The sequence below is a fragment of the Neodiprion fabricii genome, chromosome 2 (assembly GCF_021155785.1).
Source record: "Neodiprion fabricii isolate iyNeoFabr1 chromosome 2, iyNeoFabr1.1, whole genome shotgun sequence".
In the NCBI taxonomy this organism is placed as follows: domain Eukaryota; kingdom Metazoa; phylum Arthropoda; class Insecta; order Hymenoptera; family Diprionidae; genus Neodiprion; species Neodiprion fabricii.
Genome location: NC_060240.1, coordinates 1,971,863 through 1,997,785, shown reverse-complemented (window position 1 = coordinate 1,997,785; position 25,923 = coordinate 1,971,863). Strand labels below are relative to the sequence as shown.

The 25,923-nt window shown below is 38.1% G+C and overlaps 2 protein-coding genes across 10 annotated transcripts; one reads left to right on the top strand and one right to left on the bottom strand.

Annotated features, from left to right (window-relative positions):
* Nucleotides 1-595: 595 nt before the first annotated feature.
* Nucleotides 596-16,586, bottom strand: LOC124175768. 5 transcript variants are annotated; one of them, XR_006869236.1, is made up of 5 exons: nucleotides 16,393-16,576; nucleotides 15,475-15,810; nucleotides 12,020-12,080; nucleotides 11,776-11,945; nucleotides 11,616-11,630 (listed from the first exon to the last, which is right to left on the bottom strand). XR_006869236.1 is itself a non-coding variant. In XM_046556269.1 (4 exons), exons 3-4 carry the CDS (start codon nucleotides 6,727-6,729, stop codon nucleotides 2,231-2,233), a joined length of 2,925 nt encoding a protein of 974 aa, XP_046412225.1. In that variant the 5' UTR covers nucleotides 6,730-6,750; nucleotides 15,475-15,810; nucleotides 16,461-16,586; the 3' UTR covers nucleotides 596-2,230. The 5 variants fall into 5 exon arrangements, 3 of the variants coding, with proteins under 3 accessions (XP_046412225.1, XP_046412224.1, XP_046412222.1); XM_046556269.1 differs by lacking the exons at nucleotides 11,616-11,630; nucleotides 11,776-11,945; nucleotides 12,020-12,080 and adding exons at nucleotides 596-5,012; nucleotides 6,587-6,750 and having other exon boundaries at nucleotides 16,461-16,586; XM_046556268.1 differs by lacking the exons at nucleotides 11,616-11,630; nucleotides 11,776-11,945; nucleotides 12,020-12,080 and adding exons at nucleotides 596-5,012; nucleotides 6,587-6,750 and having other exon boundaries at nucleotides 16,376-16,582.
* A 398-nt stretch (nucleotides 16,587-16,984) lies between these two features.
* Nucleotides 16,985-25,620, top strand: LOC124175770 (DENN domain-containing protein 1A). Of its 5 annotated transcripts, XM_046556270.1 has the most exons (16): nucleotides 16,986-17,255; nucleotides 17,743-17,898; nucleotides 18,003-18,140; nucleotides 18,326-18,461; nucleotides 18,541-18,594; nucleotides 18,674-18,931; nucleotides 19,235-19,246; nucleotides 19,585-19,686; nucleotides 19,807-20,034; nucleotides 20,115-20,291; nucleotides 21,622-21,654; nucleotides 21,855-21,909; nucleotides 21,979-22,162; nucleotides 22,285-22,417; nucleotides 23,329-24,156; nucleotides 25,008-25,620. In XM_046556270.1, exons 1-16 carry the CDS (start codon nucleotides 17,239-17,241, stop codon nucleotides 25,374-25,376), a joined length of 2,880 nt encoding a protein of 959 aa, XP_046412226.1. In that variant the 5' UTR covers nucleotides 16,986-17,238; the 3' UTR covers nucleotides 25,377-25,620. The 5 variants fall into 5 exon arrangements, with proteins under 5 accessions (XP_046412229.1, XP_046412226.1, XP_046412230.1 ...); XM_046556273.1 differs by lacking the exon at nucleotides 21,622-21,654 and having other exon boundaries at nucleotides 16,985-17,255; XM_046556272.1 differs by lacking the exon at nucleotides 19,235-19,246 and having other exon boundaries at nucleotides 16,987-17,255.
* Nucleotides 25,621-25,923: the final 303 nt, after the last annotated feature.

The window sequence follows — 25,923 nt, the reverse complement described above, 5'->3', positions numbered from 1 at the left end:
CGTATATTCATATAAACATTACACAAACTTGATGTTTATACTGAAATGGCGATTGTATATATTATCTGTCATTTGCCACAAGTATGACTAATAAAAAATTTCCAGAGTCGTATCATTCTGAGAAATGATATTTGAGAATTATTTTTTTTCTTTTTTTTTTAAAATAACTTTTACACTTTTAAATTAAAAACTGCATCTCCACGCCATATTGTAAATTATAATTATCAGAATTACTCGTCACCGCGATATATGTATTTAAAGCAAACAAAATGGACACGAAAAAATTCTGTCTTAAAATAACGCAAGCTGCAAAAGAAGCTAAAGCGAATTTTTCATAGCGCATTCAAAGGATTGGGTGAACTCTCCATTATTTACATATTCATTTATTTTTCCAACGAATGCCTAAATGGCAAGAAATGTCGAAAATATCGCGTGTACGCATTCGCATGTGTTACACAGATTGAAAGTTTTCTGATTATCTTTTCAAGGCAGTTTGTATGTCCGTCTAATTTTAAATCTCATGGTCTGATACGTTGTGTTGGTGCAAAATAGGTTGAAAAATAAACGTAATCCAACGTTTTTCAACGTTTATGAGTACTTTCGATATAAATTTATTGAAGTCGTGTCAGTTGCAATGGTAATACATACAATAGGTATTCAGAAGTAAGTTTTAATCTATAATAATAATCATAATAGTAGGTATGTATTTATATGTATAGGGAAGAAACTAAACTTCTCATATACGCACAATAATCGTCAACTTAACTCTGCATCTAATTTTTTAAAATTTATCTACTAGTTGTAATAGCAATAATTATGATGATCATATATATTTCTATATATATATACAATGCAATCTTAATAATATGTAATATACATATTTAACCTCAAGTACACGTACCATATATTCTATGTATAGTATACCCGCATACCCTAAGTAATATCATACACACAATAGATTTATGACTTTCACATTCAAAACTATGCGTGCAATGTTTAACGCTTAACCCCCATACATTCGTCCAAAGACACTCTCATACTTATAGTTCTTCGCATTGCGTCCGTATCGCATTAAGAATAAGAAATACTCTGTCTACGTGTGTCCCATGAAGTTTTCAACCATACTAGTAATGACCATATTTAAATTAAACTTCTAAAAAAAGTCTTTCTTATATTATATGTATATTTACAGCTAAACAGATTTACCGATACGACGGTAATAACGCGTTTCTCGTTTTTTCTATAATTTATACAGTTCAACTTTTTTGTGAATGAGTATTTTTTACTTACTCATTTAGGGAGAAAAAACCGTACAAAGTATAAATATATTGTAATAATGACGCATCAAGTTTGTCAGAGCTATATACGACACCATTACATTCTGAACTTTAATGCTTCTTATTACATTTTGTGTTATCGGAATTTGTGTTATTAGCTGATGTTTTTCTTTTATTCCCGACAAACTAGGCCATGATAATCAATTTACGCGATCGCTGTGATTTTGTACAATAAGTCTATGTCAGTGCTAATTGTTGAGAGATGGTATAGGTATTTAATTTTCATATTTTATAAACTCGTCAGCACTATTCGATTCGTTGCATTTCATCCAACAATTTTCGTGAATTGTCAAAAACGGTTTACCAATTGTCGCGATTGTGTCTATGCGTAAAACTTGTCATACAAATCAAATTTCAATGCTTCAGATCTATAGTCGAGAATGCAAATTCAGAGGTGAATGACTCAGAAGATATATCCATAATTTACAAGTGAGTGATTGGAAAAATACTAGACACATACTTATGTTATGCAACATTGAATTCAACTAAAAAGTAATTAAAACCAGTCTTAAAACGGGCGACAACATGTACGCCATATCTGCAACTCAATTACTTGCTTAACTGTACGGTATGTATACCGCCGATTGAGAGCAAAAAGAAAAGGTTGTTTAATCGTCGATAAGGGTTTCGTATATAGCCAATCCTCTCTAGATACGATGTCACGGTTCCATCGAGTGTTTCAGTCTGTAATTCGGTATACAAATAAATACCTCGCATTTAATGCTACATTGTAAAATGCAAAAATGACATGGATGTATAACTGAGAAAATGAAATAAAAAAAAAAAAGACAAGATAAAAGAAAATACGAATTTGACAAATTCAACTCAGTAATTATCATATCTCCCGTTGATAGTAATACGTATACGTAGATATACTAATCGAATGAGTAAACTCATGCAATTTTCATAAATATCGTACGATCGCGCATTTTGCAATGCCTCAATTCGCGGAGAGCCCGTTGAGCCTCGCCCGGTGAACAAAAAGCGACGCGAGCGTCGCCGGTCGGCATCCCCTTGTCGTTATATCGTCGTATGACGTTTTCACGCTTGACGTCAAAGTCACCAAAGAAGTCGATGATCTCGTCGATGTCGGCCTTAAAGGGTACGTTCTCGAGGGACAATACGCACCCGGGTTTACCGAAGCCTTCGACGTACTCGAGTGGCGGATGCCTGCCACCGTACCCCATGTGACGAGGCATTCCCCCCATGCCCCCCATCATGCCCAGGGGACCACGAGGCGGGTAACCGGCATTTCCGTACCTGCCCATGTGGGGCGGCATGGACGCTGGGTATCTGCCTCGCTGGTCCTGTTGCATGGCAGCGTTCCCGTAATGCTGGTTATCCTGGAGGTACTGAGAATCGGCGATACCCAGGGTCTCCATCATCGTCGTCCTCGATACGAGTTCCACGGTCGGTGTATTTTTGCCGAGGGGAAGACCGTTCTTAGCTGTCGCTCGGATCGCCTCCTGGGTAGTGTCGAACTCGCAGAAACACTCGCCGGCTGGTTTTCCGTTCTGATTAAGCATCATGTGAATTCTGTGCGGCACGATACCGATGTCCGAGAAGAAATCGAGCACGTCCCGATCTATCGTCTGGAATGGCAATCCTCGCATTATTACGCAATCCGACATGGTGACGGCCTCGGTGTTCTGGGCAACGGTCGCGTTCATTTCCGCCTCGCGTTTCATCTGGACGAATTTCTCCTCCGTAACGGTTGCCACAGTCACGGGTTTCATGCCGATTTTCAACGGTTGCGATATCGCGGCCTTCGCCTCTTCGACCCGTGAAAATTGGACGTAAGCGACGAGCTGTGGGGTCGAAGTCTCCTTGGCCATCATCATGAACAAATTGTTTATCTTCGAGTCGTGGAACAGTTTCGCTATGTCGATTTCTTTCGCAAATGCCGGCAGGTCGGAGACGACAACGCAGGTCGACGACCTGGGGTCATTTTCCTTGGTACCACCAATCTGCTCCAAACCGTGATCCCTGCTCTTCTCCTTGAGCTCGGGTACGTAGGAGTCAACGGCCTTGTCGAATATCACCTCGTCCAGAGGAAGCACCTCCACTTCCGATCCTCTAACGTACCGCGGAACGCTGAGAGCCAAATCCTTACCCTCCCCCTTGCCGAACTTGACGTAAGCAATGCCGACGCGATTCCCGTGATTGTCGTTGATCAGCTTCAATCCGTCCTTTCTAATATAGATCCCGGGAAAGGCATGCCTGACGTCACCGTAACCGGCTGTCAAAGGCATATTGCGAATCTCAACACAGTTGCCGGTTATCGCTGGTTTCACGACGTTTTCCGCCGATCCGTGATACCCGCGATTGTTCCTTCCACTCATTTGCTGCGGCTGCCTATCGTGCTGTTGGCCGTTATCATAACCGCCGTAAGAGTTCGTTTGAAACGCGTTCGGGTTTCGCCTGCTATCCAGTTCCTGCATCTTGCTCAAAAATGGATTACCTGCACCGCCACCCTGCATATTCGGCTGCCTCATACCCGGTTGATACTGCATCGAATTCGGGCTCCCCCCGCCGTTCCCGCTGTACATTCTCGACTCTTGGGGCCCGTAGGACCCGCCATTACCGCCCGATCCCCGAGGCGGATACCTGCCCTGATCCATCCGGCCGTGAACGGCCTCGTTCTGGGACCACATGTCCCTGCCACCTCTCGGGGTAACTCCGATCACCCCGACCGCCGCAGGGCTCAAACTGGGCATGGGGCCGGGGGAGATTCCTTGGCCCATGCCAGCCATGCCCATGGAGTGACCCATACCCTGGGGATGTGGCTGTATCATGTTACCGACGCCGTTCAGCCCGTTAATACCGAACTGATTCGGCTGGATGATCTGCTGCTGGGAGGCGAGAATCGGTGCCGCGGCAAAGGATAAGGACCGCTGATCGGCAGAGGGATCATTGGGCAAAGCGGCGACCCCGGCGCCAAGGATACCGGGGGCCAGTATGGGGGCCTGAATGTGGGCCTGAGGAGGCACCTCCCAGATCCCGTTTTCGGCTATCGACGGCTTTTTACCGCCAACGGTAGCGGAGATCGCTGCGGGTCCGGAAAGCGCGCCGGTCTTGCTGTTATCCTTGTTCGGAAACTGGCCAACGCATACGACGTCGTTCGCCTGATCCTCGTCGTTCGAATCCTTGTTGCGCCGGTCCACACCCGAGGATCGTTTCCCGTCCCGATCACGTGACCTCGTTCGATCCCGCGATCGTGATCTGTCCCTCCTCCTTCTCCGGTCTCTACGGTCTCGATCTCTATCCCGCGACCTGCTCCTGTCCCTGCGCCGGCGATCCCTGCCTCGGTCCCTGTCGCGCCTGTCCCGGTCCCGGTCCCTGTCACGCGACCGCGATCTATCCCGGGATCGGGATCTGTCCCGCTTCTCTTTGCTCCGGTCCTTCGTCGACTCGGGATCGAGGTCTCGCTCCTTGTCCTTGTGATCCTTGTCTTTTTCCTTCTTCTCGATCGGCGGGTTTTCGGGCTTGGCCGGTACTGCAGGGACCACGGCGATCGGCGTGCTCTGCATGAAGGTCTGCAATGATATCGTCTGCTGGCGAGCGGCCTCGATCACTTTTTGCATCTCGGTGCGGGAGCTCAGCAGCAGCTTTATCTTCATCTCTTTTATCTTACCACCGTCGCTCATCATCGCCTGACGCGCATCTTCATCGGTACTGTAAATCAAGAGTTACGGTTAGGATAATATTTTCACAGAGATGAGCTCTCCTCCTCATCTCTGCACCCAGCTTTCAAAGATTGTTTAGATATTTATTTTGTACAAGGAAATCAACTATATGAAACCGGACTGACCCCGTTTTTTTACCTCCATGTTTTTACAACTTATGTATACGCAATTAGAAGAGGATTACTACAGTCTAGATTTATTATTCCTTCCGCTTCGTTACATTCAACATTGTGAATCTGTTTTTCCGCGTTTAAATAACCTTCACAGGGAATTCTTTCCAATGCAGAATCGAAGAATAATTCGGATTGCATCTGAAGGGGTTATGCGCAGTGAGGATTTTTTCGAAAAACGATTTTTCTAAAATTCACTCTTGTAATGTACATATATTTAAGTATACCAGGACAATTTCTTGAAACTTGAAAATCAACCGCGCATGCGCGAGTTTTATCGGCTGTTCGTGCAGGCTGGCCATCCCGAGTTTCAGCCGTCAAACAGTTTCTGGTGGCGATGTAGTTGATACGATTTTCCGAGGTTAGAATCTCAAATAATTGAGGCAGTGACTCGGAAAGGTTTGGGAAACATTTGTTATTGGGTCGGAAAGTTGATTCTTCAAAGAACGGTCGGAATTTAATGGTTATTCTCTTATAAAATTCAAACGTACACATTGTGTACGTTGGCACCCTGCATCGCAGACAAGAATATCGCTGCGGGAAGATTTCACCGTCCAATGAGATTGAATTATTTGGCGCGTGAGAAGTTTCAAGAGATTTTCCTGGTATACACGGAAAATTTTACATCAATCCGACAAATATTGTCGAAGTTACGCACGCATTTGCAAAGGCGCCCCGGAGCGGAACGCGTTTTTCGCCAAACTATGCTTTCAAATTCGGTGAGCAAGATTTCTCGGAAACTGCTGAACCGATCAGTCTCAAACCTTTACAAAAGCTTTATGAATATATCTTTCAGTCCTCGATCGAAGGTTTTTTCTCGCCGACAAATAATTTCCCTTTTATAAACAAACGAAGGCGAAATTTTTTTTTATGGAAAATTCATGTTTTTTTTTTTTTTTTTTTGAGAAACCGCCGCTTTGCTAAAAATTAATATTTTGCTTATTGCTTTGAATAAAGACCAGATTCTCATAATACCTTATATTAATTAAATCTTTTTTGTTTTTTCATTTCAAATGATTCAGTCAAGAGATATCTTGCTCACCGCAAGACGACCTTTCTCAGAGGTACTCCCGGAGATTTGCTATAGCAGCTTAAAAAATCATTTTTACAAATAAAAAATATCGGAATGAAATTCAATGTTACCCCGATATGCATGTAAATTTTTATATCTATGTATCAAATGATATGTATCTTCATGAAAAATCCTTGAAAAATCGTTTTTTTCTGACTCATGACTGCATATTAGGACATTTATTTTTCGAAAAATGCGCAATTAATTTTTTTTCTGCGTAACTGGTTTAGTTTTTAAGAGGTCAGTCTTCATATAGCGATAGATTCCCAGTGTAACTGTGAGATAATATGGTAGCGGATAGACTTCACTGTGAAATTATACCTGAAAGCTATGAAAGCATCTCCTAATTCACCGCCGACGATGTGGACCCCACCTTCGGGAATGCTTAAGCCTCGGAAAAACTGGCGTATATCCAGCGCGTTTGCGGACCACGCAAGATTTTGTAGTCTGATTATTACACTCATTTTTGACTATTTCTAATCAATCTGTAACAAATGAAAAAAACATTTTTCGTTTTTCAAATGATTCATTTTCCATTTTCGTAACTGAAATTACTTCTTCATCATATCCCCACGTCTCTGGTTTCATCTACAAAGAGGTTGTGTAACTAAAAATATAACATAGAAAAAGAAAGCATAACGACCATGTGATTTTTCAAGCGTTAGTAATAATTTAAAAAGTCAATCCAACTATTGTTACATCATCTTTCAAACGAGATGAATTAAATGTTATGTAAAAAGCTTGAGAGGAGAGGTTGTAAAAATTCTGACAGTAAGAATTCAAATCTCAGCATCATTGCTACTTTGCGAATGGCTCTAGAATTAGCATTGTCTTTAGTTAACGTTGGGCGTGTGAAACTCCAGTCACTTCGTCATACCTATATCTGGACGTTAAAAAATGTCCAATACCGAGATCGTTAACATTCGAGTGCTCTCATAAGTATAAGCTGAATTGTATTCGACTTATACTGATTCCAAAACATAAACCTAGTGGTTTGTTAATTTTAGACTTCGGGTTCAGCCTCTTATTTTGGAAAAGAGCCAACATTGTCGAGATATATCATCGGCACAGTCTGCGCGAATGAAATTTTTGTGAATCATGACAACAAGAACAATAGTAATAAATTATCAAAATTCACTGTACGTAAGCCATTGTTTTCTCATTGATTTCCTAAAAGAATTTTTTTTAAACATTCATGTTTATAGAAAAAAAACATTGTAAAGAATTCGTTTCAATACGTTTATAACGCGTTGAACCAAATACTAATGCAATAATTCGTCGCAACATGTTGATTATTCGTAAATCTGCTACATGAACGTTAGAGAAACTTAGCCGATGACCATAATGGGAATTTGATGACGGCCAATTTTTGGCTAATCATCATTTCAGTAGGACAACATCAGCGTTTTCGGAGTAAAGCGCAAGCGCATTGAAAGCATTGCGGTTGATCAAAATCCAGCGTGACATAACGGGTGATGCAATAATTCCATCTTTATCGAATGCAAAAAGTTGACGACCTCGATAGTACGTATAGACTATCCCGAGGACCGTCGTAAACCACCTTTAATGCTGCGACAAATATCGATGGTACATGCTATATTTCCATCACCACGTAATGTAATATGATAGAATAATATGTAACCCAGATTTATTCTCGTACAGATCGACCCATCGTCTTAACGTGTGTCAATTAATTATAAAGGTCGAGGGGGAGTTGTCTTGGTTTTATAGTGATGTAATGTTATTTTTACTCGTTATAATCATTTTTGCGGTGGATTTTTTATCAGTCGAGTTATATCATAGTAGATAGTGTCAAGCTTTGATTGCTAAATTTCGAAGTTCTGAAAGTTGTTTAATCGAAAGGGGGAAAATTCTCAGGAACGAATATCAGGAAGTTGTGATGCTTAGTAGCCTTCTCTTCAGACCTCTTTGTCCCTAATCGCCACCGTCATTCCTCTCCTTTTTGTTTTAGATTTTTTAGATCCGTTAAATACGAGATGCAAGACTCACCGAAGAGCTGCAATGCATAATTGCAGATTAAGTTGCAAAACATATAAACGTTCGCAACGCGAATGAATCTGCAGAATGGAAATGATTTCCTTGAAGAACGTATGAAGCCGACAATGAGCATGGTGAAGGGTACAATTCGTAGGACTATTTTTGATGGTGGGCGCTGAGTAAATGAAATGTCATAAACTATTATCATACACGATAACAGTCGGAAACGCGGCCTTACGCAAGTGTAATAAGAATGATCTTACCACGCAAGTGTAAGAATTTTATAACACGAGGAACGAAACGAGGGCGTCTTCGATAAGTATGCCAACTTATACGCTTCGTGTGTGATACTCCAACTCGAATGCTGATGATAAATTTCGAAGTCGGGCCACAGGCCTGGTGAAAATAAGTATAATTACTAATTAAGGTCTTAGGTTCATTTATTTATTGTGTTTTTTTCTAACATCCTCAAGCTTATACCGAACAGTTTCCTCGAACGACAAAATATCCCACCGTTGAATTTGTGCATTTGACAAATATCTGCATTAATATACTACGGTGAAAATATAGTGGATATATTTCTATATAACGCGAGCATGTTTTAAGCGTTTTTCCATGAATGCTTTTCATGCACAAAATACTCTTTTCTATGACGATCGGGTTAGTCTGCGAATGCGCATGCGCGGAGTAATAAAAAGAGCACTTTTAAGTCCTACGAGTTGAAAGTGGTCTTTTCTGTACTCCGCGCATGCGTTGTTGCGAAAAAATCTGACATTATGCGACCCTAACCTCAATTTCGTGCTTGGTGAGAAAACGCATAACATACTCTTGTTATATAAAGAATCGCGTGCAAAAAGGAGGCTACGGTATTTCGCCTTGTGTATTTGCAATATTCGTTTTCGGCTCACCTACGACTCACATAGCAAACTTACGCTCGGGTTGAAAAGACCGAGTTTGCTTCCTTGTTACACAATATACTACATGTTATCGCCGTAAATCACAGACGTACTGCTCTTGCTTTAAATATTTCCAAAATGTAGACCTCCAACTCCTGGAGAGAGAACGAGAGAGATTCTTCGGCTTTCATCAGCTTCGCGACGACACTCCATAGGCTCATTGTGAGTCAAATCATGGATGGATGAGATAATAGTACACTTCAATTCTTATACGAATGTTATGTTAACGAGTTGAGGCGAAACCTATTATCAGTAAAACGTTGGCACTTCCCCACAAATATTACGATGGTTGTCAATTCTATTCAGGACACGATTCAGGAGTAAATAATTCCCAATATACAATGTGAGGATGTTCCGTTCATTGTTGTTACGAATAACGAGATTTTATACGGCCGATTTATACCGGATTTGGTATCTCGTCGGTTTACAGTCACATACAAATCAACGTGAATTAATGAGGATTCATTTAATGTCCGCATGAAACACGTGCCTGTTGGCGCCAGCGCGTCGAATCAAATTTGAAATATTCCATGGACGAAATTTCTTCCAACCTGCACTTATGGTTCACGCATAAATTTAATCCTGACCTATTTCGCCAACGATATTTCAATTCTGATGAATTCGGTGATGAAAAGTTACCTAGTAGCTGAATACAGGCCTTCCACTCAATTTCAGGTTGATTAAGAATTGCTAGATCAATTAATCACCTTCAATAAAGTTGCTACAGCTTTAGAAACCGCATAGAAAATTTAAATTTACACCAACAAACCTTCATTCAGGATGGCCACAAAATATCAGATATTATACATTCTCTTCAAGTTTTCTTACTTTTCTAAAATCGAACTTCAGGTTTTGTTTTTTTTCGTGGCGATATATACTTATGAAATAGAAGACTTATACATTCACTCTCAAAAAAATTTTTGAAAGGTGTTTGCAGAGTTCAAATTCTATGATTACCACCAAGTCTTCCTTCTCCCTTCAATTTGATGGAGCTTGAATGCCGGTTGAACTATCATAGAATTTTCATGCAAATATCAGCATCGCATGATCTGCTTCCAGATATACTTCTCAGACATCTCTTACGAAAAAAAAACCCTAAACTTGGGGGTGAATTCGTACCCCCAACTCATAGATAATGCAAAATTCCCGTACGAAAAAAAGTCAAGGATGAAAATTCAGTCCCAAGTTGAGTTTTTTTGAGTAATTTATCAGTCTTTTTTGTTTTAGACTATAAAAAATCTCCAACTTTTATGGTGATCCTGATTATCTGGCGGTATTTTTTCATCACATACACACGCACACGCTAAAATTAGCGAAGTGAAGAACGTCAGTAAAATATGTTATAACGGTAAATAATCTGAAATAAATAACAAGCGTGACGTTCAGTTACATTTTACCGAAACAACAAGTGACCCAAATCGCTTTTAGTCAGTTGGGTGGAAGGCCTGTAAGTAAATAATATTCCCAGGTACCCAATATCTCTTGGTATAGTAGAAAAGTCATAGTTCTCTTCGTCGACATTTGTCAAATATTTTATAACAAGTGTTTGAAATTATACCTAACCGAAACTGAACAACTGGTTGAGTATGGGGAGAGGTGGAATCGCTCAACAGTTCATGTGCAATATTGAGGAAATATTCTGTAAAAGAACTTTACACGTTGCATAAGTTTGTTTCATGGAGGGCGGGCGAAGGGGGGGGGGGGGGGGGGGCAGTCAGAGGTCGGGAACTCAGATCGATAGACGCATCATATTGAAGTTAGCAACGTTATCGTAACGATTCATGCTAAGGAAAAACCGTTGTTCCGCGGTTTTTGAATTGTTTGAAATTCAGTAAACCGTAACAAAACAAAACACACTCATAAATTTCAAAATCTTAGTTACCCAAAAATCACTGTAGAAAATAGTAATTTTTTCCCCCAATGTTTCGTTAGGAGAACGTTACTAACTTCAATCTCGTACAAACGCTCTGCATATCCGAACAAGACTAAGATTACCAGTCGACGATATGTATTCCAAAAAGAAGTTCCATCATGAGGAAGCGGATAAGATTGAAGACACGTCGAGAATCGACAATTGACAAAGATGTAGATCATGTAGAGACGAAGGAATCGCTCTGATGCAGCATCAGGCTCCGCAGTGTATTTCGGTTGCTCTAGCAAGCAGGGCAAGTCTATTAGATTTTTCTTTAACCATAATGCATGATCAATACGTACATTTATACCCATTTTTTTTTTTATAAATGCCTGTAATCGAACACGACGATCGAGTGCGTAAATCCTCTTACAGTTTCGTTGCTTTTTGAATAATCCATCACGTTACACGCGACGAAGAGGTGAAAGTTTCATGTTTTTTTTTTCGTGCAGCTTGCAGAAACAATCGCACATTATCCAGTCGGGTGAAATTTAAATGTCTGTAGGAAAAAAACAATCTATTGACGATGTATATTAAATATACCACATAGTATAAGGAAATTGTCAGAAAAATAATCGCCTCTGTGAATCATGTATTTAGTTAGGGTATCGTTATTACTCTGCGTTCTTCTTCTCGATACTCACTAAGCAAAGTTCTCGAAACGAGCTAATTTCGATATCCGACGATCAACGGATTGTCTATTCAGAATTCCCCATCATCGTTGATCGGGACGATGTTCTCTTGTCAACACGAGGACCAAGTTGACGAACAGGAATCACCGGATCGGTTTCTCCTCAACTTCCGGGGCTTCGCACTAAATGGCATCATTTCGACTCTCTTATCCTGTGTTAAGTTCGAGTTTTGTCATAAAGATAAAAAATTTATTACCTTGTAACGGCAAGAGCGAGTATCCGGAGTTCGGGGCAACGCGCATTCGTCATTCTGGATTCTTTGACAAGTTTTCACAATTATTAAAATCGTATCACCGAGTGTGCGATGATCAATTCGGTACTAAAAATTTCTACTTTACTATGTAGTCCTAAACATAGAAATATTAAAAGTAAGCGACCTGGGCCAAAAATACAAGGATAACGCAACAACGAACCCTCGTTCATCAGAAAACTTATGTATCGATTACAAACGCTTCAAGTAACTTCGGAGATGATGAAATCGCAATTTTCGATATTTGCTCTTATTTCTCCCATCTTCTAAATTGTGGTTTAAACCTTACGATAATAAAAGAATAAGTGGACAATTTTTTAAATACCATTATAAGGCATAGAATTCATGTTTTAATTTTTGGTTTTTTTTTCGTTGTCAACTGAATATAGTTAGTGTATCTTCATTGTTGAAGTTAATACGCTCGGTTTAGAATCACTTTCAAATTCCTTGTTGCGGAATATTGGTCTTTCCGATGAATATTGGTTTCAGATTGAATTTCGACGTGTTTATTCATACCAGTTTTTAACTTCAATCCTTGGATTGGCATACATACTTAAGCCATTTGCCATGAATTCATTCGGAGAGAAAAAATTCAAATTGTTCACTTCGACATAAACATACCAAATTTCCATTTTATGATAGTTGTAGTTGGTGAGAAGCTAAACGTTATCTTAAATTGACTGGTGAGAAAGAATTTTACGTAAAAATAAGAAAACTACGCCTTTGTTACAAAGTAAATAAAAGGCAAAGTTTCATTCGGTTTAAACGCGTTAGAAATAGAATTAAAAAAATGTTGGCAATATAAATTAGACGATGTCTTCGTAACTGCGATCGAATCATGTTCCATGCGAAGAAGAGATGCTGAGGAAGTATTATAGGGGAAAAAAAAAAAAAAAAATAACGATCGCTCAGAACCTTAAGAATTACCATTGTGTGCAGTGAAATCAGCAACGGTAAGACATACTTGGCATGGAGTAGCCGAAACAAGGCCTTTCCAACATTTTTCATTTAATCACCGAAGCAATCACCTCGTTCAGTTCACTGTTCCAATGCATCGTTCGAGTAGAAGACTGCGATTACATGTCACAAGACTAGAAGCTGCCAACGAAGTTATCTACTGGAAAAAGGGTGAATCAGCAGGGCGAGAATCGTCTTCCGAGCACAACGTTGTAGTCAGCTTTGAGCGTTGTTCGAACCAGTTCGCAGCAGACCACCAATGATTTGATAACGCGATGACTTTTCACCATTTTTTTTTTTTTACCGGAGAATTTCAAGAAGCTGTAGAAATCTTATTGAAATATTATCGTGTTACTTTTTTCTACCTTTCTAATTTCAGTCTCATTGGAATTTAAAAACTTTGTTATTGAATCCTACGCATGTTTTTAAACAGTTGTTTTTAGATTATTTTATAAGTCCGCCGAACAAGTTTCATTTGAATAATCGAGAATGTTGGAGATATAAACTTCCTACGACTGTAAGTTCCTGCACTACGTCTCATAACGTCGCCGCTTTAGTTGATTTAGCAAAAATCCTTCGGGCCTTGCAATCTTTGAATTAAAAAATATTCAAAATATAACTGAGCGCAGGAAATTCACTCAGTATTGCAAATTCCGGAGATATGAAAAGGTAAGATTATAGAATTAAAGAACGCAACACAGCAATTTTTTGTGATAATGAAAAATTATAAACGTAGACCGGCTGGAATTTCTACAACGATCGTTCACCACCAAAAACATTATCCACGCTGGCTTCAAGACGCTCAGATACCACCAGGTGCAGGTTGGCATTGAACGATATCTCGGCGATTCTAATCAATTACTTTTCTAATCGAAACGAGGAACACACAGGAGTTCCCGTTAAAATGCCATCACAGTTTTGCCATCTCTGCGTGGTGTGTGTAGATAATCATTCCGATATTCAACGGAATATGAAAATAGTTACTTGTAATTATTAATTCAAGTAACCATTTTTAATTATTGACTCTTATCAGTTTGTACTTGTCGAGTTCACTGCATGGTCTTCAATTTATAGTTTTGTTACACTGATTTGGGATAGCGTCTTTTATATACGGTGTATTACTCACATTTTGAATCCCTGTATAATAATTTATTTCGGTTATAATTTATACTTTAGTTTACCAATCAATTTCCCCTCACGATTAATAACATATTTTATGTTCTTTACATACTCTTCCATGTGTGAGAATCTGAATATCTGAATAATATCCCACATTGATATTTACCGACATTTCTTCATAGTTTAGAAGAGCATGTAATTTAATTTTTGGCCAATGATTGGTGTATTAGTTAGCTCGATTGTGTATAAAATATAATTTACAAATGTTTAAGACTCAGTCTCTTTAATTAATATATTCCATGTTTACTGCGCGGAGACGTTGATTGTATTGTAGTCATTATCAGTTTTATTCATTAAGATTTAGAATCTGTTCATGAATAGTCTTTTCATCCCCAGTTTCAGAACACTGTAAATCAACTTCAAAATGAAATAAGTTTAAAGATAATTTTATTCCGGTTATTTTGTCACTTCAAGACGTTTATATTTATTCACTTATAATCGTCTAAGAATGTACTTGTGCAGTAACGTAACTCAATTCTTGTGTGCACAACTCGATGAAAGAAACAAGCCATCGCTAAGTAAAATCAATGTTAAAACAGCATAAGCGTCTGAACATTAATTTGTTACTTTGACTTGACAAGAATGCTAATAACTCAACCTCAAGGTATAAGCAGCCAGAAAAAGTTTCTGTTTCTCTTTTCTATGCCTAGTGAAGTGACTAATTCTTACCAACTGAAACGAAGGAGCCTTTTTGTATCAACAAAACCATTTTATGATGAATTATTTCTGGGCATAGCGAGAACAAAGAGCATTAGGATAAAGGTAGGGGAGTTGATCACTGACCAAAGTGCATGGATTGCAGAAGAAAGACGTTTAGTGTTATAGCAATTCGACTGAACGAACAAAAAACAACCATCAAGGAAACAATGGTAAGCTGCCTGTTCGTATCGCATCACGGGAAGTATTCATTGATGAATTTTCTCAATTCATCGTTAATAGTGATACTCACTCATTGCAATTTACTATTTTCTTGACAACTGTGCGCTTACCCAACACATACTTACCTCTCTTAGTTAAGGGTTCGATAAGGTATCGAACATGTGCGAATTCCCAAACTTGGGTACATTTTGGTCGTGTCGAAGAATAAAAAGAAGAAGAAATGATGGGTATTGTAGGAATTTTGGTAGTATACGAAAGTAATAATCCCAATATAGCAAATGAGTAAAAACATAGAACAAAAAAAAAAGACGACGAATGGTAAATTACAAGACGCCGACTCCCAATAAATATACTAAATTTTATTACATTACTAATGGAGGTGTTACCTTCTCACAGAATACTCTTCTTCACTGTAATATTCTCTTCCTTGGACGTAGTCCTTGGGCAGCTAAAAGGTTTCGCGATGAACGCTAAGAAGTTGTGTGGTTGTTGTTGCTGAGAACAAATAGGACCAACCACATCGAATGGCCCATCAGTGGAAGAGGGCAATGAAACGTAGCGAGCAGAATAGAAGCAGCAGCAACACCAGGAGCAGCAGCAACAACTGCAGTGGTCACCTGCGATGATTCATGTCACGTCATTGACACGATACACTGCTGATGTTTTGGCGACGGCTGTACCTGCTCCTTAACCACCTAACACACACTGAACCGCCTAAGGTCCTGGAACACACATCATTTTTTCCACATTGTACGTCGAGAACTGTTAGGTTGCAAAAAGGAATTCCTAATTATTAACAACAGATAATGCAAATCAGACTTTACCAAGTGCGAAAAGGCAGATATTCTCGGTTTTATCATATATTAGATACCTGTCGGAATCGAGGCTATATATTTGTGATAAATCATATTTTCGCAACGATGTCAAGCTAGCGACTCCATAACGTGCAGACATCGAGATAAGAAATTATTATTATCATTGTTATTATTATCATTGGCTCGAAAACAGATGTTAGCTCAAGGTTGAATAACGTTATTGTGAAAATATGACAAAAGATCAATGAATATGTATGTAAAATGAAGTTTGAATGAGGATGGCGGACGATTGACACCTCTGTTGAGTAACGACAATTTTTATTTGATAATTTCTACACAGAAAATGTGGCTGAATGGCGATCGTTCGGTGATGGCGGGGCTTGTCCGATGATCGTAAGCAAAGGAATCTCGGACGTTACGCTGAACGGCTTTTAAGTAAACAGAGGGCCGTTCTATCACAAGTCAAACTCACCGAAAATTGCAACTTACAACGAAAAAACGGTGAATTATTGTACGCTGAACGCTGTTGAAGAGGTTTTAAACAGATTTGAACTAACAATCAATCCCCAGTAGCAACGAAATCCTTGGACGATGACTCCTCGAAACTCCAATGCACTCCGACGCTCGTTCCGCAATCGTAATGGCTGCCTTTGTCGCCAATTCAACAACCTAGTTTAACAAGACGCCTTCTCGACTCCCCCCTCTTTCTGGCGGTGACGCGTCATTCTATGCTAGCGCCACTTGCGGTAGCATCGCAAAGGTGGGCATTTTTTCTATCCTTGTGTTATTTTATCTGTCTTTAATTTCTAGGTTCTCGTTTTAGTATTTTATCAGTGATCGAGGACACATCGAGATATTCATTATAATTCTCAAAAAAGAGACTTCGGCCGGCCAGTCTCTTGTACTGTAAATCGGTGTTGTTATATTTTGCGTCAATCGAGATTCCGGTCGGTCAAGAGGAACCAAAACAGTGGCATCTCCATAGGTAAAATAGATCGAAGTAAAAAAAAAATATGTCTATTTTCATCTCTAAGAATGGTGACTAATCCATGGTATTTGATAAATGTGGGTTGGGGCGACGATCTCAATCGCGTACATTTTCATTGACAATAAAAGTGGTAGTATATGGATAATACACTCTCTGACGTCTGACTCAGATAGGCTAGTCGTGCGACGTGAGTGAAATGTCAGAAAATATAACTGGAGTGCGTTTGTGATTAATCGTAAATAGTTCACCGTCAAGTTCACGATTAATTTATATAATGTAGCGCAATGCTCTCACAAATACGTGTCAAATATTCCTACTGAACAAATTTTTCTCTCAAAAACCGCATAATGGGATCCAGACTGAGGTATTAATGTTGTTCAATGTATATCTGTTTCCTTCCGGCCGTCTCTTTGATTATTCACTCACTCTCAAATACTTCACGAACATTTTAATTATATGCACAGAATAGAGAAAGATTCAATTTTTTACCAAGGTCTTATTGAGTGCGTTAAATTTTCACTGCCTCCACATTTGCCGACCATGAGAGCAGCTCTAGAAAGTTGAAAAAAAAAATCCTTACAAAGCATCCCTGAAAGTTTATATATTGCGTCAGCGAAACGTGCAATAATTTTTTTTCCTCTTCCCACCTCCTTAAATGTCGATGTAATCTTGTTTGTGTCGGTAAATTTCCTTTGGAAAAAGGAAAGCAGATGTGCGTTGGGACGATGGCAGCAATCTAAACATAACCCTTCTTTTGAACTGTTGAACAGGAATTCTTTTATCTCAATAAAAAATTACGAATCTACAAATAAACACCCATACTCTAATTTAATGGTGCTTTGTTTCTCTAGAGAAAATGTGCGACACCTGTTCGAGTGTTTCTGCGAAGTTGCTGCGCCTGTTGCGGACAAAGATCCCTGGCTACTTCAGAGGTTCCCTGAATCATTTTCCGAAGAAGAAATACTTAAATCTGTTCCTAAATTTGCATACCCTTGTAGTTTCGAAAAGTAAGACATTTTTCTGTTACTCCTTGAATATTTTTCATTACTTCATCTTACATTCTAAGCACTAAGGAAAGTAATGTAATTTATGTAAAAAACCATTGTTTCAGCGTTCTTGTTCAACACTTTTCATTTGTATTGACGAGTATCGATTCAAAATGGACGTTTGGATTTTGTCGACACGATCCCAAGACTGAAACGGCATTAGTAATTTTGAGTGCCTTGCCTTGGCACGAAACATTTTACAAGTACGTTGTCATCTTTTTTCTTCTGTCGAAAACAACATTGAGTGCAAACATTCTCATTGTCAGATTTTCTTTGATATTCGATAAGTAAATTAGAAGTAGACAGAACATTTTGTCTGCGTTTGTCAGTACTTGTCTTGCATCCTCCGATCTTACCATGTAATAATGGCAAACGCTTTCTTGCCCAGATTGCTGAATCATATTGCGATAATAACTGCAAGCGGTAAAGATGGAGATCTTTGGAAATTCCTTCAAGATGTTTATAGCAAGGGTGTTCCTGCTCCTGGAGCTTCGCTCACCATTCCTCTTCCAGATCCTAGTGTTGTAAGTGCGAATAATTGAGAAAACTTTTATATAAAAATATTATAACCTCAGTCAATAATAAGATTTGTATTTTTTTCAGGTATTTGTTTGTCAAAGCCCAAAACAATTTCAGTTGCCTAGTATACCAGAAAATGTAAGCACATATTATCTAAATCTTTTGCTACTACTATTAGATTTACTAGAATAATGCATTGACCTTGTTTATATTTCAGAGAAATTTGACTGAGTATTATAGCGCCATTGATTCGCACAATATGATGATGGTGTTTGCCTCCATGCTCTATGAAAGACGTATTATATTTACTTCGAAAAGGTTATCAAGGCTGAGCGCCTGCGTTCAAGCCTGCAACGCCCTTATCTACCCGATGATTTGGCAGCACATATATATTCCTGTTTTGCCATTGGCTCTGATGGATTATTTGCTAGCTCCGATGCCTTTCCTCATCGGTGTGCCAGCACCCATACTTGAGGTATTATAAAATTTTTTTACTCAAACGGACGTTGATCATTGAAAATTTTTCTTTAGCATTCATTGCATCGGTATTTACTTCAGGAGGTGTGATAAATCGTACATACATGTTTTATGTAACACAAGTAGCACTTATCTAATTTATTGCACAACTCCACCTGAAACTCAATACCAGATACGAACTCAATGAAAAACGTACGAAACTTTTTTTCCTGTTAAAGCAAATCTGTATTAAATTAATTTATTTATTTTCATGAAAACAAACAAAAACAAAAAACAAAATTAAAAAAAAAACGTAAAAAAGGAGATACATTTAGTAAGTATCATAAAATTTTATTGTAGTAAATTTGAGTGAAATCCGAAATTATAGGGTTGAGGAAGAATCAGTCATTCTCTTCACAGTATCTCTTTATCTCTGATTATTCTTGTCTTGTTTGCAAAAAAATGCAAAGGAAATTTACACCAAATCAATTTTCTGGTCACAATTCAATTTAAAATTATAGTTTAGAGATAAACCAATAACCAAAAGTTGACCGATATATGGCCTTGGTGGTACAACGTCAACACATAATATTACCACGTCTGGCATGCGTCCATATTGATAACGTTCAAGGCAAACTTTTATACTCGTATTTATTAAAAAAACAATTTTAGAGAGTGCGTCAAAGCGATTTGGGTGAAGTAGTAATCCTTGATGCCGACAACAACACTATCCAATCCCCGTTTGACGATCTGGAGTCCTTGCCTCAAGATGTGGTAAGATTGTTTGATTAATCTTACACGGAAGGACATTGATTTATACTCATACCTATGCTATGCTACGAAAATTAACAACTTATTAGTTCAGGTAATGTAGATCATTTTGTTATTACTTAGATAATTAATCTCAGAAGAGCACTGCGTAACAGAGCTGCGTTGCTTGGCGATGGAGTGTCAAGGGCATTTCTACGCGCATTAGTTCAATTGACGGCTGGTTACAGAGAGGCTCTAACTCTCCAGCAAGGGGAACGTATAACGTTTGATGAAAAGGCCTTCGTAGACAGTCGGCCCTCGTCGATGCAACCCTTTCTTCGTAAAATGCTGGAATTACAAATATTTCAACAAGTGAGCATTGTCATTATCAAATGATTCCTTTCAGTTTTAGAGTTTTGCTTCAAACTTAAACCGACGTTCTGCTTTCTCAGTTTATAGAAGAACGTTTACACATGCTCAATTCCGGTCTCGGTTTCTCTGACGAATTCGAAATGGAGGCTCTTAATTATTCGGAAAAATCTGGCAGTAAATTTCGACAGCAGTATCGTGAATGGTCGTACGCAATGCGTAAGGAGGGCTCCGCATTTTTTCGAAGCGTCAAAGATAAGGTCAGCTAAATCTGTATTTTTAACCTTCTGTTTTAATTTTATTGGTACACTAGGGGCTTCGCGCGCCAACCCCACGTCGGCGCTCGCTTCGCTCGCCGCCGAGGTCTCTGCGCTACACGCCTCACTATTTCCTTATACTGTGTCTCTTAGACAGGTGAATTTATTTTTGCTGATTTGATGACAGGTCTGCAACTGTTGATCGGTTGTTTCCGATCAACCCGACATTGTTATTGGCTCCCTATGTAGGTCTGCTCAGATTGTTTTCGTAAACGAATCCACTAACATGTACAAAACCCCCGATGCCATGCATCCCCAATTGCATTTGGCGACTTATTTTGCTATAGTTATTATTTTCCCCATAGTAGAAGAAATTCATAGCTTTGCTATAAGTAGAATTTCTATGGCTTCAGACAAATTAAAAACTCGTTATGATATTTGAGCGAGGGATATAAAATTTAATCCCGGAGATTCTGTCTGGCTCTTTCAACCTCGAAGATAGAAAGGACGGTGTCCGAAATTACAAAGAAACTGGGAAAGCCCTTACTTAGTGGTTAACCGGATTAAGGATTTACAGGATCCAAAAAAACCTATTTCTTCTCTGATATAACTCTCCTCGAGTTCTGTTTCATTACTTCTGCTTAAATGTTTGCTAGTATAATATATTTGAAACGATACTCAGTCTCACCTCTGCGTGTCGATCTTGAGTGCCGTACACACAATACGCCAGCACGCGAAAAAGACAATTCCCGTCGGGATTCATCTTGATAATTCTCGTTTGCATGTTTATTTTTTGCGTGTCAGAAATAGATACCTATAAAAATATTTGTCAAAGACTGTCATAAACAGCCAATGACAGCTGTCAAAGGAAGTTTTTCTGCTAGATGTTTTTTGTTTTTTTTTTGGCATCTCACCCCACCGCCAACTTCATGCGTATAGTATTGTTATTATAATCTTTTTTATACTATTGTTATTATAATCTTTTTTACCAGTTCATTTGTTCAGAACTTTTTTATTAGATAGAGAGATTACAGTGTTGAGGTAAAGGAATTGCAGTTTCGTAATGCTTTTGTTTTACTTGCCTTTTTACTTATAAACATTTACATTTTTTCAAATTTCAACCCTCGCTTGTGGTTTTAGTGAAGCTTTAATTATGAATGTTCCTATAGTATCATTATTCGATTGCTCTCCGTTGTTTTTGTTCGGTGTTGAAAATTCAATTAGCAGCACAGAATTCTACGTCATGGTTCCACGGGAAATCATCAGAAAAAAGGTTGCTTGATGTATGTGTTTTTTTCGTCTGCTCACTGTTCAGAGCTTTTCATTTTTTCAGGCCAATCCCGCAGTCAAATCAGCTGTTAAATCGGTAAGTTAGAAGTGTGAAAACATTCGTTTAATAATCAGAAATTGTTTATTTATTACTACCAAACAGCAACATAATCTCTTGGTTAAATTATTTTTCTTAATTCATCCTATCTATTTTATCTCATGTATCAGTAAAAATCGTTTATATAACAATGAGTTTCTGGATTGTTATGATTGTTGGTTTTTCAATTTTAATTACAGGTCAAGGAGAAGGGTAAAGACATGAAAACTGCATACAAAGGCTTACGCTGGAAAGGTAGTTATCCCTAATCATCCATTAAAGAGCGTTCGACGTAATTCACACCAATTTGTAATTTATTTTGAGGTCGAACAAATAGACAAGAAAGCGGCATGAGATACCAACAGCCCAGGTCAGCTCCAAGCTCTCCTACGTTGGATAGAAGACCTGTTGCATTTGCGTCTCCTTCGAAACCACCTGCCGGTTACACGGCAACGACTAGCTATCGAAAAGACCTTCGTTTCCGAAACACTGCTGTACCCGACACAAGGTAAGCTTTAAAATCATCACACAGTAACAATCGAAAATAATTATTTTCGTTTAAAATAAAATTGATTCAATTTAAATAGATCTCTGTGAAAATTTTGATAGTAACGAATGCTTCTCTTACAGCAGGAAGCAATATTCTCCATTGAGTCCCAGTTCACCCGAGGAAACAGATTATCCAGTTGAAAGGCTAGACATAGATCTGATGAACGAACTTCGAGATGTTATATATCCTAATACTCCACCTGTCGATAGAACGGTGAGTTTACAATCACAGATTTTTTAAATTAGAGTATCTTGATAATTCGAATATTATTCCGCATTTGGTAAATTAAAACAATATTTTATAAATCCTGCACATCATGTTATATTTGTCGATTTTTTGGTGACAGGAAAAAATAAAGAATTAGCACTTTTCGTTCCATTGTTCTTGTGTAATGTTCGATTTAAGGTGTTCGAAAGTCAAGAACGTGTTTATTTTAACGATTAACAATGTAAAACTAAAGAAAAACTATCATTTTTCTCTCTCTCTCTCTCTCTCGTTTCCTCCCTTTATGTGTATGCTTCTTTTTTTTGTATGTGCTAGTGTACCGTCATTTTTGCAAAATGTTTAATATACTAGTATCGTCAATATTGTCTGACTATAGCTTGTTTGCGCCTCTGATTTCTCTGATGAATGATTTGAACGACGATCACTTCTCACTCACCGCAATAGCACAACATTAACATCTATAGATATAATAAATTTTAAAGCATGTTATATGTACCACAAGATTGAATTAAAGCTGCACAGTCACACCGACTTTGTCCTCGTGTTCTCTTTCCTACAGTCTTAAAGTTTCTTGACTTTTTTTGATCTTTGTGCTGGTGTGATCGTGTAGGCCTAATAATCACAGTCCGTCAATCCTAGTACATTTCTTTCAACACTGTTTATTGTTTTTCATATTTAATTTATTAAATTTACAATATGTATGTTGATTTTTCATCAATAATTATCTCGAATAACAGCGCACTTATTTATTGTTTTGTATAAAACGAGAAAACCAATCAAACCAGAGAGACTTGATTTTATAATTGAATCCCACTTGAATTTTGATCTCCAATAATAATTGTAATAATAATGAGCACCGCATATGAATGGAAGTGAGTGTGATGTGCATAAACTTTCAGTTGAAGCCAGTGCGCAGTTTAGACAGCTTGAGGTCTGCATGGAGTGGGCGCTTGCGGCACGGCCCTCTTCCCTCCGACACTTCCATTGCCACCGACATTTATGAAGCCTCCCGTACTTCAGATTCCTTCTATTCCTCCACCCTAGAATCATCCTCGACTAGTTCCAATGCTCAATGCACAACAAATCACAAACTGCTAGAACCCGGCACGCCATTGAATTCTGCAACTTTTGATACCCTGCTAGATATTTCTGATACTTCAACTACTAATAGCAGCTCTAACATTAACGGAAATGACACGTCAAGTCCGTCTTCGATCAGATCTTTGTTCAATTTGAAAAATTCGGACAGTATACCATTCGCTTCACTTGGGACCGAAGATCAGGCGTCCAACAGTTCTAGATTGGATAATCTTGTGGAGAAATCTACTCGCGATTCTCACGAATTTGTCAATCTGACCAATCCGTTTGTTAACAAAAGCATATCTCATAATCAGAGTTTGTTGGAACATGACGATGACCAAAATAAAAGTGGAGAAAATTCAAAGACTATCGCACACGTCGTGCAAGATTCGGAAAATTCTTTTCATCGTGAAAACCAATCTTTGTTACGGATTTCTTGGATTAATAATCTATTGGATGCTAATTTGAATATTACAGATCCTAGCTCGCAATTAATTGCTGACGATCCATTTGACACAAGCCAAATACTGAACCCTTTCCACCCACAGAACCCATTGTTAATTCATCCCATCAGCCTAAAGCCGAGTCCGACCAGCATTCAACCACTCCCTCCATTAAATAATCAGCATTACTCTGCACAGGCTAAGGTAAACATGAGTCATGTCATTATCTTAATCGATTGATAATTTATAGAAAGTTATTATTATTTTTTGCACAACTTATTTTTACCCATCTACTACTATTATTAGGTAAGATAAAACCTATCATTTTGCTTTTATTCATCAGGCTTCTTAATCGTTCCAAACTTTCTACAATATTGACTTAACTTTGGGTATCGATTTGCAATTTGGTAATTAATTCAAGAAACATGCCAGTTTAAAACTTGTGTTGCATAAAATATATTCTGCTCGTCATTTGCGTTTATTGAGAAGCCTGAAATATCAAGAATATCATTGAAAGTCGCTAGATTAAATATTTGATTTGCACTTGCAAGTAAAATTAGTGTCGTTGTGTCACCTTGTATTATTTTACTGGCACTAAATGTTCATAGATCCGATAGTAATATTATGCCGTTATTTTTTTTATACTACAATTGATTATGCTCGTGGCTATATTGACATGAATTTCACTCATCTTTTTCTATCGATTGGTGATCGAAACTGTGTATAGATTCACCTGTAATTTAGTTAAAACAAAAACAGAGATAAAGAACAATTAAAAACAACCAATTACACAACGTCCAATGCTTTCGCAGCCTTTTTTTTTTTGTTTTGTTTTAAGCAGTGTTGTTATAAATTGTTTATTATTGTATTTTTGACCGTGTTCCGAATAATGCAAATTTTTACAGAGTCTGGTGAAAAATATCTTGTCTGTGTAAATTATACTGAGGATTATGCTGAGAGTATTCATAAGTAAACTTATGAAGATAATGCAATAACGAATTAATTTACCTGGTTGCAGAAAATAAAAAATATTTATCGTCAATATTACGTTTCAGGATACACCAGAGCCCCACGATTTAATCAGACTAGATTCAACGAATAGCGACGATGAGTTTGACCCACTTTTATCAAAGTCTGTAAAGAGTAACAGCGCCAAACAAATGACTCAGTCATTGCATCTTCCACAGATGGGAGAAGGTCTGACAAATCCTTTATATCCGTACTTTTTACCACAGCATAAAGCTAGGGAAGATCTTGATTTACTCCAGGAGTATGGTCTTGATTTTAATAAATTTAATCTAGCCAACAGCCCGTCTTCCGCAATGACTACATCGTGTAATCACACAATACAAGAATCTAGCACAACTGCTTCGTTAAATACAACCACTGTTAAGACACAGAATAATTGGACAAAATTTGAATGAATAGAATTTTGAGCGAAGTTTTATACATATCAAGATAGCGAATAATAATATTGATGATAATGATAATAATAATAATAATTGTAAATACGTGAATTATATTTGTTACTATTTATACGTGGATGAGATTGTGAATATCGTTTTGGTGTGAAAGGCGTAAGTTTGTTCGAAATTGGAATAGATGACGGAAATACGATTCTTTTTACTGTATAGAATTTGTCTTATAAATCGAAAGAGTACACTTTAATTCGTTTTATTGCAATCAATACGAAAGAACACAGGGTCAAAGATGAGTTATAAGTTTAAATTTTCTGTAGGTATACACATTAGGGTGGTCCTTGCTTTAGATTTTTTCGAATTTTGACCAAAGTGCCCCCTAAATTGGTTCTAAATAAATTAAAATATCTTAGAAATATGTACCGAAATTTGAGTAAGAACGTGTGCAATTTTAAATAACGAACTTCACAACCCTTGCCAAAGAGTTTAGAGGTGAGATAGAGTTCCGTACTTTGGTGGGGGTTTTAATTCATTTATTTGGAACCAATTTACA

Bases quoted from the DNA above. Each gene is read 5' to 3' on its own strand.
- LOC124175768 (XM_046556269.1), bottom strand. From the start codon at position 6,729: ATGAGTGTAATAATCAGACTACAAAATCTTGCGTGGTCCGCAAACGCG. The intron at 5,013-6,586 runs GTATAATTTCAC...CTTGATTTACAG, and splicing joins GATGCTTTCATAGCTTTCAG to TACCGATGAAGATGCGCGTC.
- LOC124175770 (XM_046556270.1), top strand. The intron at 20,035-20,114 runs GTGAGCATTGTC...CTGCTTTCTCAG, and splicing joins AATTACAAATATTTCAACAA to TTTATAGAAGAACGTTTACA. The intron at 22,163-22,284 runs GTAAGCTTTAAA...CTTCTCTTACAG, and splicing joins ACTGCTGTACCCGACACAAG to CAGGAAGCAATATTCTCCAT.